Source organism: Natator depressus, chromosome 5 (assembly GCF_965152275.1).
Source record: "Natator depressus isolate rNatDep1 chromosome 5, rNatDep2.hap1, whole genome shotgun sequence".
In the NCBI taxonomy this organism is placed as follows: Eukaryota; Metazoa; Chordata; order Testudines; family Cheloniidae; genus Natator; species Natator depressus.
In genome coordinates, this window is record NC_134238.1 from 52,890,072 (window position 1) to 52,904,612 (window position 14,541).

General features: G+C 39.9%; 1 protein-coding gene across 1 annotated transcript in view; it reads right to left on the minus strand.

Annotated features, from left to right (window-relative positions):
• Window positions 1–14,541, minus strand: part of EDIL3 (EGF like repeats and discoidin domains 3) — a 390,724-nt gene that overhangs the window by 190,113 nt on the left and 186,070 nt on the right. The window contains exon 4 of the mRNA XM_074952821.1: window positions 14,280–14,408. Within this exon, the coding sequence (XP_074808922.1) occupies window positions 14,280–14,408 (129 nt within the window). The remainder of the gene's footprint in view (window positions 1–14,279; window positions 14,409–14,541) is intronic.

The following is a 14,541-nucleotide window of genomic DNA, read 5'->3' on the forward strand; positions in this document are numbered from 1 at the left end:
TTTAATGGTATGATTTCTGTATATTCTTTTTATCTCATTTCACATTTCCTTTGCTGTATGATCTTTGCTTTGTACAAATGTTCATAAATGTTACAGTTATCATTCTCTTTGCATCGTGTGTGCGTGAACCTTTCAGAGCATCTCCTTGAACCACTTTACTCAAGACTGAGGACTTGTATATTTATGAATGGATCTATCTAACCACATTAGCTATATATATATAGGAGGGTATGAAAAATGTTGTATGTAAGACAGCGGAGGTAACTGTCCCACTCTACTCTGCACTGGTGAGGCCATAGCTGGAATGTTGAATTTTGGGCACCACACTAAGAAATATGTAAACAAACCTAAGAAAGTCCAAAGGAGAGTAACAAAAATGATTAGAGGTTTAGAAAACCTGACCTATGAGGAAAGGTTGAAAGACCTGGGTATGTTTAGTCTAGATAAGAGAAGGCTGGAGGAGGGGAGGGAGGGATACAATAGCTATCTTCAAATATGTAAAAAGATTGTTATAAAGAGGACAGCGATCAATTATTCTCCATGTCCTCCAATGGTTGGACTAAAAGTAATTGGGATAGTTTGATGCAAGGGAGATATTAGGAAAACATTTCTGACTATAAGGAAAATTAAGCACTGGAATAGGTTACCTAGGGAGGTTGTGGAATCCCAGTCATTGGAGGGTTTTAAGAACAGCTTAGACAAAGACCTGTTAGGGATGGTCTATGTATACTTAATCCTCCTTCAGCAGGGAGGGATGGACCTCCTGAGGTCCCTTCTAGTCCTATATTTCAATGATTCTATGGATCCCACAAAACAGTGAAAACCTGTGTCATGCAAATACAATATGGGAATACTGCAAATTTTCATGTGGCTTAATGCTTTAGGCTACACTGAAAAGAAAGTTTATTAAGGCATGTGGACCAGTACTTTACAACAATCAGGAGCCAACAGGACTGCTCCTGGTAATAAGCACTATGCAAGCCCATAACTGGAAGAGGCAGTGCCAGGGAAATACAGAATATATCATGTGACACACTGCCAAACCTGAATCGTTTCTAAGAATTAATAGCCCTGTAATCACTTGGTAACAGAATCATTATTAACAGACCTATGTTAAGAAACAACTCATGTTTTTATTCTGTTCAGAGGCTGTTTTTCTTTCTAGTCTCTTAATGCCAAATTATTGTTGAGAAAGCACTGGGAGCCTTCAGGTAGCAGACAGCCTTCAAATGGAGAAGGCTAAGCCCATTACAAAAATAAAATGTCCAATGTGTACATTTCCAGAAAGCCTCCTGTGAAAAATATAGCAATAGAGCACTCTGCAGTAAGTATTTCCTTCCATTCTCAAAGTCCCGGAGAGGGAAGGAAATGACTACATTGATCTATAAGAAAATGACTTTTTCACTCTTTCAGAACCAAAACAAACCACCACTTTTTGGAGAATTGAAATAAACATGTGTTTACTGAGAGTTTAAAGCAGAAATTGAAAGAAAAAAAAACCCCACAAAAAATAAAACCACACTGATGCCATAGCTAATAGCTTTGGCTTGTTTGAATATATAATATTGAAGAAAATTGAAAATATGTACATAGTACACACTGTATGATAAGAACACAGTGTTAAGTAATAAAGAAGGAGCTTTAACAAATACAGAAAATTGGGCTCTCTTTTGTAGTCCTTATCCAGGCAATCCCCTATTTGCGGGAGTGAGGCGTGCAGCCTCGTGTCCATTATAATATAATAAAATAATTCATCCTGAATAAGCACAAGACATTAAAAAAATCCAAAATCAAAATACTAGAAAACTGAAATCCTAAAGAAACAGGATCTCTCAAATTACTAAACTCTATTTGTAATGTTTGTTAGTTATTAAACAGCTATAATATTAGGATCTATATGCAGTTCATATAAAGTGATAGGACTCCACTCCTTTCTAAAGAATATACACAATACTGAATATATTCTGAAAGGGATTAACATTTTGATAGTTTTGTAAACATGTTTCTATGTAATATTGGTAAGAAACACACCTGGTATTTTTCCATAATGTATTTAGGAAAATAACTAACTACCCTCTTATGAGAAGATCCATTACAGAAGCACTATATTTTAATACTTACACTACCTTATAAGACAAATGTGAAGGTTATGATAAAATTTTAGCTGTTACAGAATTTAAAGGGGAAGCAATTTTTTTATTCAGTATATCACTTTTTTATTATATGGGCACTTGAAGTCCATTCTCCGAGGTTATCAGGGGCCCAGTCTGCATTCTTTTTCTAACCAGACTTGCATTACACTTCAATATAGGATTTGGCTCAGACTGACATTCTTTAGCATTTAATTATGAAGTAAAGTATGAGGGAGACATTGTTCCATATCTGTTCTATACAATTCATGCTGTATGTAGAGATTAGAAAGTTCTCTAATTCTGCTGCTGCTAATTCTAACAACAGTCTGCATATGTATCATTTAAAATGATAACGGTATCTTGTTCTGCAGGAAAATAATTTCTTCCAATTGTAGAAAGGTGCTTTCACTTACACTATAGCAACAAGAGGGGTTGTTACAATATTTCAGTCAACCTGTGGTTTAGCCAGCTTGCACCTATGGTGAAATTCACTCCTCTGTAGAGGACGCATACAAGGCCAATACACTATTTAAGTCCCACTTATGCCCTATTGTGAGGTCACTATGGATGCAAAGTCATGCACATTGGAGAGGGAAAAGATGAAGTACTCATACACTTTATGGGGTCTAAATTAACTATATCACTTCAGGAAAGGGACTTGGGCTCCATGATAGACAACGTAGTGAAGACCTCAACAAAATGTACAGCTGTGGCCAAAAGAGCAAACAAGATAGTAAGAGGTATAGGAATGGAAAAATATTGTCCAACCATTACATAGATCAATTGTGTTGCCTCCTCTGGAATATTGTGTGCAATACTGGTCATCACATCACAAAACTGATATTGCAGAACTGGAGGGGCCTTAGAGGAGGGCAATGAGAATGATTAGGGGCATGGAAAAAATGCCATATGAAGAGAGACTGAAAATATTGGGTTTACCTCACAAAGGCGATGAATAAGAAGGGACATTATAGAAGTATACAAAATTATAAATGCTATAGAGTTGGTAGCTCAGATGCTTCTCCTCTTCCAGTCTCATAACACAAGAACATAGGACATTCAAAGAAATTGAAAGGTAGCTAGTACAAAACTCAAAAGGAAATACCTTTTCGTACAACATATTATTTGACTTTGAAACTCATTGCTACAGAAGTCACATCCAAGAACTTAGCAAGATTCAAAAAGGGAATGAGCATTTATATGAACAAGAATATTCAGTGTTATAATAGTTATAATGCTATCAAAATAATTTAATGTTTCAGGTCTTAAACCAATCTTTAACTATTAGGGAATAGGATAAAAATCTTCATGTAGAGGTAGACTATGCAATATCTGTCTACGGTGAGGTTTCTTTCTCCGAATGATTGGATTGTCCCTTCTGCTTATAACCCATTGAAGCACTCGTTGGTCTCTCAAAACTTTCACATGAGGCATTACTGGCTCAACTTCCTAAAATTCTATGAATGGAGTCAACTTCTGCTGTGTTACCTCTTGTCAAGTTTGATGGATGTCCTTTCAGTCATCTTAAACTACTCCCAATGATCTGACTACTAGAGCTTGTGTACTGCATTTTTATCTCTCTACAAGGTTTCTGTTCTAGGAAAATACTGTAATGAATGTTCTTCCTTCCAGTCAGCTCTCATAAGGTCCATCTCATCAATGTCAAACATTTCCAACCAAGTCTACAACCAGTTGTTTTGGTTCAGCAAAGTTCTGAAAGTTCCTAAATGAATGACAGTGCTATTTGCTTTTCTTCACTCCTTATCTAAGCAAGGAGTTATATAAGCAATCACCTGGGGGAAGAGTTTTGAGGTTTTATTGAATTTTACATTGACATTATTATTTCATATTAAGACTGTTTTATTCCACAGCGTGTGTATTGGAGTGATATTAATATTCCTGTTCAATTTATATACAAGGTTAAAGGCAAAATAAGTTTTCTTAAAACAAGAGTCCCTCTCTATGTGAAATTTGAGCTTATTAAAAATGTGATTTACTTTTCACCATATACGCTGTTTACCTTTTATATTGCAATCAGTTTGGGCAGGGAAACTAGACTATTAAGAGTCAGTGTCACTTTCTGTATACAAGCACCTTTTCTTTGATCAGGTGAAGGGGACAGAAACAAGGATGGATTTAAGCAGCAGGATGCAATTTCAGGCTATCTCGACACTATCACTTATGTCACTCAGAGGTATGAAAAAGCCACCCCCGAGCAACATAAGTTACAGCAACCTAAGTGCCAGTGTGGACAGCACTATGTCATGCCAGTGTGGACGCACTGTGTCGCTTACAGGGGATAGAGTATTTAAGCTGACAGGAGAGCTCTCTTCTGCCGACTTAGAGTGGCTACATTAGAGATGTTACGGTGGCGCAGCTGCATCAGTGCAGCTGTAAGGTCTCTTCTGTAGCCAATAGCCTTAGTAACTTACCAATGGGGAGGGTGTGACAATCAGGGTCCAGAATCGGAGGAGAGGGGGTCTGAACCCAAAGAATAAGCAATTGAATCAACTGGTCTATGAATACAATGTGTGGAAGTAAACCTGATAGTCATAAAAATTAATGGAAAGATATTTCAAACTGAAAAGAAAACTCCAGTCTTGGAAAAGTAAGGGAGGATGATGTTTCCCATACTCTGTGTAGCCATGAATTACCACAGTCTGAGAGAGAGGGGGAAAACTGCAAATGCTGTTAAAAGGGAAGGGGTTTGAAGTGAAGGCTCTCCAGAAATGAAGGGCCAGCATCTAAGCAAGCTGCTGTCCATAAATCACTGGATCACCTCTATGGTAAAGGGCATGCTGAGAAACTGTTAAGAGAAAATAGGTAGCTCATATCAGGGAAAGGAATTTAGCTAATATGGAAGTGTAAAGCCTGAGGTTGCATCTTTATAGTTATTTTCTGTGTAACTTGTTATGTGTTTACTTTTTCTTACTATTTCATCTTTGAATCTGATGTTTATCTTAAATAGACATTTTGTTTATTTTTACCCCAAGCAGGTGTCCGTTGTGCAATCTGAGTGGAGTGTGCAGTCCCAAGTGGACTGCTAACTGAGAACAGGCTTCACTTCTTTGGGGGTGAAGAACCATAAGAGCAAAGTCCAAGAGTCTGGTAGTTAAGAACTCAGGGGATGGATTTAGGGAGACTCAGGACCAGAAGGGCTATTGGTGTCACCCTGCAAGCAGGAACTACGCAGGTGGAAGCCAGGGTGAGACCTTCATGTGTGTAGGCTGACTACTGGTGTCAGAGCTCTGAGCTACAGCAGAATAGCATTAGGGCATTCAAAGTTACAAGGCAAGCAGTGACAGAACACCTTATTCAAGCTCGCCAATAGCAATGCTGGGCCCCAGATCCAGGGTCGTCCCTGGAGCGGCGTGCGGGTAGGGTGGAAGTGACAAATCCGTCACTTCAGGGACCTCCTGTCACTTCTAGGCACGCGCGACCATTGCGGGCCCCACACTTTGGGGGCACATGGCACGATTGGCCAGCGCGGTTGTGCACGCCTAGGAGCCCTGTGGCCCAACTGGGCAATTTAAAAGGGCCCAAGGCTCCCAGCCGCCGCCACCGCTACAGTGGCGGCGGCCAGGGGCCCCCAGGCCCTTTTAAATCGCCAAGGCCCCTGGGCAATTGTCCTGTTTGCCCCCCACCGTCAGAGGGCCTGTCCTTATTGGTCTGGGTGATCCCCAGAAGGTCACAGAGGGATATTATCTGTCCACTCCCCTCACACACTAGGTACTTAATTGTGTTGAGTGTGGGGTACAGGGCTCCCATCATATAACCGATAACTCTGGGTAGTCTCTCTTCAACCCATTCCTAGAACTCAGTTCACTTCAGAATCTCTTTTTCTTCTGCCTCATAGGGGGCAAGAGCCAATCAGACACCCTCATTTCTCCCAATTAGCCAATGGGAGGCAGAAGTTCCTCCCCATCCCCAAGGCATACTACCATGTGTACCTTGAAGCTCACGGAGAAGCTAGGCTTCAGGTTGTATGGGCATGAGTTCTGCCACCTCACCTCCCCTTCACAGGAGGTGGCTGTTCCCCTGCTGGTCTCACCAGATTTCCCTGCCTCCTGCTGAGGACTGTTCTGGTATCCCTTGCATGGTATAATACTACTACTTAGGTTCATAAACACTGCCGGGGAATGTTCAAACTAAAATATGTTCATTGATTTTTTTAAAATTACAAAATCATATCTATTCATATTAGGTATTTTAAAAATCCTTTACCAAAATCTAAAGTTTGCAGCTAAAATCAGATGATATTTCCTTTAAAGGCACCAGCTGAAAACAGTTCCTTTTATCTTATCTGTGCTAAACAGTTATATAGTACTGGTGTAAAGGGGTGGTCTGAGCATATTATTTTTTCCATATTTCTTTAAACGGTGAAAGCCAAAATTTCAGCTAATTCAAGTTCTCCAGAAACATTTTGATTTTGTCCAATGTGAGTTTTCCAGCAGAAACTGTTGCATTGGAAGATTTCCTCTGAGCTCTAGTGAACATCACCCAAACTTGCCACCTTTACTTGAATCTAAATTAGGATTCTGGAACTCCTTACTTTTCTTGATAAATAGCTATTGACATTAGTAGCCCCACTGACTGCTCACTAGTGGGAATAAGAGGTTCTCAGTCTTACCCCCTGGGATTAGAGCATCCTATGAGCATGAGACAGGCTGTATGGGGCTTTCCTGGTCACCAGAACACAGGGTATTAACTACAGCTCAGCCATCTAATCTATCTATTTTAGAGTTGCTTATTGTGCTCAGTGTAATACCTAAGCACTGAGCAGACACTATGTAGTGTACTTTTTCTGAACACCTGTGCACAGGAAGGAGGAAGAGAATAAGGCAGGATTAGATACTACAGACTGGCCAGTCTCTGTAAGAGGAAAGCAGGAAACTCCATAAAAAGTTATTTGGGAGACAAAAAGAAGAGACTTGGGGAACTCTTGGAGCCAGAAGGCCCCCTACCTTAGTCACAAAAGGACTGAGGCAGTCTTAGGTGCCGACTCCATGGGTGCTCCAGGGCTGCAGCACCCACAGAAAAGAAAATGGCGGGTCATAGAATCATAGAATAATAGAATATCAGGGTTGGAAGGGACCTCAGGAGGTCATCTAGCCCAACGCCCTGCTCAAAGCAGGACCAATCCCCAATCAAATCATCCCACCCAAAGATAGCTCAGTGGTTTGAGCATTGGCCTGCTAAACCCAGGGTTGCGAGTTCAATCCTTGAGGGGGCCATTTGGCATCTGGGACAAAAATTGGGGATTGGTCCTGCTTTGAGCAGGGGGTTGGACTAGATGACCTCCTGAGGTCCCTTCCAACCCTGATATTCTATGATTCTATGATTCAATGGCAGCCCCCTTGTCAGCCCCTCCCCCTCCCTCCAAGCGCCTCCCTCCCAGCACCTCCCACCCACCATGGATCAACTGTTCCATGGTGTGCAGGAGGCACTGGGGGGAGATGGGGGAACAGCACGAGCAGGGTGTGCCCCGGGGGACGGGTCAGACCAGGGCAGGGTAGGGGGAGGAACTGGGGCAGAAAGAGGTGGGGTGGGGGTGGTGATTTGGGGAAGAGGTGGGGTCGGGGCAGGGCCAGGGGTGGAGCCGGGGGGGCACCCCCACCCTCCCCAGCACATTAGAAAGTCAGCACCTATGGAGGTGGTAACCGAGACTTTGAACCCAGTCTGGTTTTCTAGCAGTGCAGGGCATTTTTGTGTTGTTGTAAGTATCTCCCCTTAAGATCCTAAGAATATAAACCATATTCCAGCCAAACCCCCAGATCTGAACATCCCCAGGTTTCAGGGGGATTCATAATTTTCACTCGACTTTTTCAGTGTGGGCCTGTCTCTTGTTTCAGTCTGTCTAGTGGCAGGCAGTATCTCATTCACTTCATTCATTTACATACAGAAGGGCAATCTTCCCAGGCAGAAGAGAGAAAAATACGGTTTTAAAATAAAGTCTTGGATTCTTCAGAACAAATCGAAAACCAGGGAAAGACCCCAAAACTGTGAAATAGATGGATTTTCTACAGCTGTGCCTCTGGATAACTCAGTTTCTCTTTTGAATAAGATTAAGAGGTATAGACAGTGTTACAGTATATGATTACAGGGTAACAGTCTCCTACTGCAAAAACTAAAGCAAAGCTGAAGCATTAGCCACAATAAATATCAAGGCATTTGTTCTCAGAGCAGCCGCTATTTGCCCTGTATTATTATCTCTCATACAAATGATTAATTAATGATGTTGATCATGTAAAATTTTATGCTGAATGTTGATTCAGTAGTACAGCTCACACTATCTCTCTGTTTTAAAAGGTGCATTCAGACAAACTTTGTTTGTCATTCGCAGTCATAAAAGTGAAGTATAATAAACTCTAATTATGCTTGCTTCTGATGAAAGGCAAGTATTTATATTTACATAACTTTCAACCATAAAGATCCCAAGGCAGTAGAGAAATTGACTTTGTTCTCATCTGAATGATGACAAGTAGTGTAATTCCCACTATAGCTATGCTGCGTCAGAGCCTGACTCAATACTGACTCAGAGCCTGATTTTGCTGCTGTTGCTCACCAGGTTGACTTCATGTGGCTAACTTCTCACCAGTGTGAGTAAAGCATTTGAAAACTAGACCTTCATATATGTAGAAAAACACTATACAATGTAAGTGATGGTTGGGTTGCAGAGAGGGAGACTGCTATGTACTAATACATCAGGAATATTTAATAGTTCCTTACTCCTAGAGCAGGTCCCATGCTATCATGCCACTTCAGTGAAGATATTAGAACTAGATTTGAGGTATGTGGGTTTTCCCATACAAATCCATCCCTGCTTTTTGTTATGATCCCTGACTGTCTGGCAATGATGTTATTTAGAATATCTTCCTCCCCAGTTTTCCAAGTGGAGTATCAGAAACTTTTGAGACAAGTGTTGACACTTAATATGTAATACTGCAATCAAACATGGCATATGAAATCAGTAAAATTAATCCTGTTCTTTTATAATTTACATACCAATTATTTACCTGATCAAAAGGTCAGGGTGTCTCAGAAATATTGATTGGATTCTGGTTAACATGAATGACAGAATGTCAGCTTCTGGAGTGCATCTTGATTGCAAAATCAGTCATCCAGCATAATTGATTTAGCAGGAGAATATTAAACATTAAAGAAATCTGAGATAAAACTAAATTAGTGTGTGATCTTTTAGAGATCTTAATAGTTTTAGAAGATGTTATATATCTTAGAATGGGGTTATTTTAATTTAACTTCTTATGCTGGACCAATTTTGACAGATTTTTAATGTGAATTGTAACAAGTTTGCAATTGACTTCCTACACAGGAAAGGAGCAGTTTAGAGTCCTAATTTTTCATAAGTTCATAAAACTTTGTGCTGCAAAGGATTTTGGCTAAAAGAGACAGCAGTGTGCTTGAAGTGTTTGGAAAATTCCATTTGAGATGACAGGATTTGTGCATATCATTTTCTATTAATAAGATGACAGAATTTATATGAGCTTGTGTTGTCCAGGAGAGGGCTGGACAGTACCAGATGCACATTTCTGGGGGAAAGTCTAGGACTGAGAATTTGCTGGTGTTGTTCTGCAGTGTAATTCACGAGTGGCTGGCCATAGCACTCAGACAGTATAGCTGGGAGTAATTTACATGCAGGAGCGGTTGCTCTCACAGCAAAGCAGTGTAAAAGGTTCCCTAGGCTGGCGAATTGAGGGGACACAGCTGTTCAACAGTCCAGATCATACCCTGGGTAAAATGTCACAATTATACATAGGTAGAACAGGGATCTTTTTTTCCCCGAGCAAACAGTAAATTCACCAAATAATGCACTTTTGGGAGCATGAAAACTATTCATGAATTCTGATAGAATTTGGTGAATAGATCCCTCCTCCCACACCCACCATGGCCATTTTGAAATGAAATGTTACAACTTTTCATTTCAAAATTGAGATTTTGTTTTCCCTTATATTAAAGCAGCTTTTAGAAAGAAACAAAGATGAAACAAAGGAAAATGTAGTTCTGTGAAAGAATAGTGGTAGCTGTTCTATTAGTGTAGACAGAACATTATAAAACAGATTTTCCATTAATTACCATGACAACAACTTAAGCTAACATCACTTATTAACATGTCTGTTGCTTAATGACTGCATTCTATATTTAAGAATCTGCATATAATACAAGAGTTGCTATCTTAAGTACACTTTGATGTCTAATTTTATTAGACAATAAATATGTAGTGTGTAATCCTGAATAAATAGTCAGAGCCTAAAATGCAGTATTAAGCCAAGTAAGAATCACCCACTATTGTTTTTTAGTAGGTTTCTTTCCACAGTCCAGCTGGTGCTATTTGACTAAATCCTGAGGTACATATTTCAGTTTGTTGGTATTTTCTCCCAGACCTCTTTCTACTTGGCTTCCTACGAATTTAGTTCAACTCCAGATTATGTTACTCAAGTATCTTTATTTGGAATATAGCAAAGGTATGCTGAGTTAGTAAGACTCAAACACAGGGGGTGGATTCAGGGTACATCACAGACCCAAAGTTACACAGAAAACCTCCTCCTTTATATACATTTACACATATGTTGCATTACTATAGATTACCTTACATGCTTTGGGAGTGGTTTTGCTACTTTGTAGGCTCCAATCCCTGTACAACGTGCTCCGTCTACATACTATCTATGCAGAACCTACTCTTTTCCACTTTTCAGGTTCCAGGCTTATTTTATCCACTTTTATTATAAATTCCCTTTTCCACTAGTGTGGTCCAGATCCATGTGCTGTTTAACAATCTTGACCGTTAATTTATTTTGAAGTTTGTGTAATAGAGTGCATATGGCGGATAGTTAAGGCTTTTGGCTGCAGGGGTAAAATACTAATCCCCTCTCCTTTCTTCATAGCTTTCTTCATGGTTGAATTTATTAGTTAAGGAGTTAATTTTGAGGTTTAGTTTTGAACACTGGCAGAATTTTGTAGGGACACCCCAACTCTTGTGCCACTCAGTACGGTTTCCAATGTTTTTTTGTTTTTGTTTTGTTTTGTTGTAGGGTTTTTGTGGCACAGGAGCTGGGGTCTCCCTCTAAAACTCTGGATAGTACGCCCTCTGACACCCATGCATAGCATGGTAGATTACTTCTTTTGCTTTTATGACCTTAAGCATGGTGCTGTAGGGTTTCGCCACAAGACCAGGTGAACACTTATTGTCTGCCTGAGTAGCACACTGACATCTCTGCCCTTTTAAATGGATAGGGAGAGTGACATGAATAGCTTTGCAGATTCTGTACATGTCTAATACTACCCTAAGCTACAAGAATGCCCCCAACATTGGAAACTATCACCACTGCATGGATGCAAATTTACAAAACAAAAGGGGAAGAAACTATTTTTTGCTTCTTTCTTTACATATTTTAATGTGCCTTGAGCTAACTTGCATTAACCCAGCTTTGTCTTTATTTCATGGGTCTAGCAAGTATACAAAGGGGCCAAGTCTGTCCTATTCCAAGTATGGACCGTACACCCTCACCTTCGGGAAAATGCGGTATGGAGCCTGATTTGGAATCATGGTTTCAGTTCCACTTGATGCTCAGTCAGGTCTTCTTTGGCATTGAACCATGCCTTGGTCTTTTGTACTTCCACCTTATTTTTCCCATCACACTTTTTTGCACTTGCAAAATTTGCCTTTGCAATTTCTGTACTCAGGCCACTGATAGGGCTACAGTAGCCAGACGGGCTACAACTGGGTTAACTATATTCTTCCACAATCTCATTCATCTTTTTATTAAGGCCTTGCAAGGGGAAAAGCCTTGGATCTGTATTCCCTAGCTCTTAATTGCTGCCTGTTACATTCACCCCTTTTCTTAATTTGGATTTGATGATAGGGATGATCACTGGATGATAGGGAATGTGAAACTTCTGATCAGTGTCTAGCAGGATGTCATTTCTTTAACGACTGAGACCGCAAATCTACTACCACTGTCTGAGTCAATTATGTTAGGAACTCCACATCTGCAGAACAGATTATACACCAATTGTTCTGCTGTAGTTAGGGCAGCCATATTTTTCATAGTGAAAGCTTCCACCCAATGTGAAAAAGCATTCACAACTACCAGCCCATATTTGTTACCCCTTGGTGCTAACAGCAACTCCCCAGTACAGTCAATTTGAGTTCATTCCCATGGACTCCTGGATGCCTGTCTCACAAAAGCTCTTCTATGTTGTTAGATGGATTATGTCTGACACAAACCACACAAGCATTAAAATGTTCCTTCAGGTCCTTTTCCCATTACGGCCACCACCCCATTTTTGCCAATCTGTCTTTGGCTTCTGGCTGTTTGAGGCGAGCACCCACACTGGACCCATGCACCCATAGCAGCAGATCTTTTCTCATATTCCATGGGACAAACCATCTTCTGTTTTTGCACATAGGAGTCCTTGTCTATTACTAGGTCCTGACCTTTTCCCTTCACTTCCTGGCTGCAGACTTGCTCCCAAAGCAGTCCTAATTCCAAATCCTGTTTTTGAATGCTTTGCAACTGCCTTGCTTTAGCTTGTTGCAATTGCCTCGAGTGAGCACTGCTACCATGTGGCTTTCAAAGAGGACACCCACAACCAGGGCGGTCCAGTTACTGCTGCATCTTGGCTGCTAAGTCAGTTGCCTGATAACTTTTTACCAGGGACCCTCTTTTCCTGTGCAGCTGAATTTTAACCATGTCCACTCTGTCAAACTATTTGACAATATTGTCCAACATTTGCACACGGTACTGAATTTAATCTTTCTTCTGTCAGTAGCCTGAGACTTGTTCTGAGCCCACCAAGCTAGCATTAACACAGCTCTATCAAGCCAGGCCTATAGAGTTAACCTTCTCACTATTTAGCCATTGCCTTGCAATTGCATCAAGATATAGAATCTTCAGAAGAACCACATGGTGATTTAATCCAGAAAGTAAAACACAACATTTGGAGTATAGCTTCTTCTTGCACAAACCCTAATTCCACTAATGCCGAATGAGTTAAATGAATCATTCAAGAGCTCTGAACTTCTATTTAACTTTCCTACTGTTCTAGATCATGGAGTCTCATTTATTGGATGAGAACATGACAGCAGAGTTCATGGTCTAGTCACTCTTTTGATGATAAATATTCATGACTCCTATTGATCAGCCTTTTGCTGATGAACTACTACTGACATATTAATTGGAGATCCTTGAGGCATACATTTGCTGCATAATTAAAGTAAAAGCTGTTCTTTTGCTAAAATCTGGGTATTGGCTAAGTGTAATACGGTGGGACTCCCTTCATATAGTTTTTAATAAACTCCAGAGATGTCACTGACAGTTTAGGAACTATCCCTTTCTACAGTGTGTGGTTTACTATTAATGATTTATGTAGAGTAGGACTTGATTATCAATACAATTCTTCAGACCTGTAATTATACATGCTTAAAAGGTAAACAATATCAATATGATGATCATAACGTAATGTGAAATTTAAGTAAGAAGTGTGTGGACCAAGTAAGTAAGTGGAAAGTGGACCAAATATTGGGCTTTAAAACATCAAATTTAGAAGTCCATTCTTTTTAAAATCTGAAGCATCCAACCCTCAGGAAAATCTTTCCACTGAATTAAACAGCATGATTTAGAATACTCCACTTTGTTTCTTATCAAAGTGGGATGAGGAGAAAGATCTAGAAAATTAACTAAAATAAAAATCTCCTTTTAACTACCCTTTATATTTTCAGCTGTCATTAATCAAATTAATCAGCATCAGACAAAACCCAAAGCCTTTTCTTCACTGTACTACTAGAGACATCAGGCCAACGTCTGTTCTCCATTACACTCACAGTAAATGAGAGCAGAATTTGGTTAGTCTTTCTTTAGGACTGTATTTTTAGTATAAGCTCAACCAATTTACCTTTTGTTTCATTTCCTGTCAATGGCTCAGCACCAACAATCATGAGAAAAAGTAATTTTAAATTGGTAGTGTTCTCAATATTCAACAGCACTAACCTGGTCATGGCATAAAGACCTACTAATTAGATGTCCCAGGAAATGAGAACAGGTGTCAGTATTAACACTGCAGACATAGAACGAGATTTTAAAGGCTCTTGTCCATAAATCTAATAAAAGTTACAGTACTGAAACTTACTGTGCTGGCAGTGAATTCCATTAAATCCCTTTGGACATTTACAGACGTATCCTATGAATGTATCCCCTCGATACGCTTCACTAATTTCACAAGTTCCACCATTATGACAGGGATTAGGAAGGCAAGGTCCTGAAAGACAAAAATACAGTAGCAATTTAAGTGTTTTCATTTAACCCCCCATATTATATATTCCACTAACCCACTAAAATCTATCCTTCACCTCATTCAGATTACTTACCATTGTAGGTTTTATTAACATAAA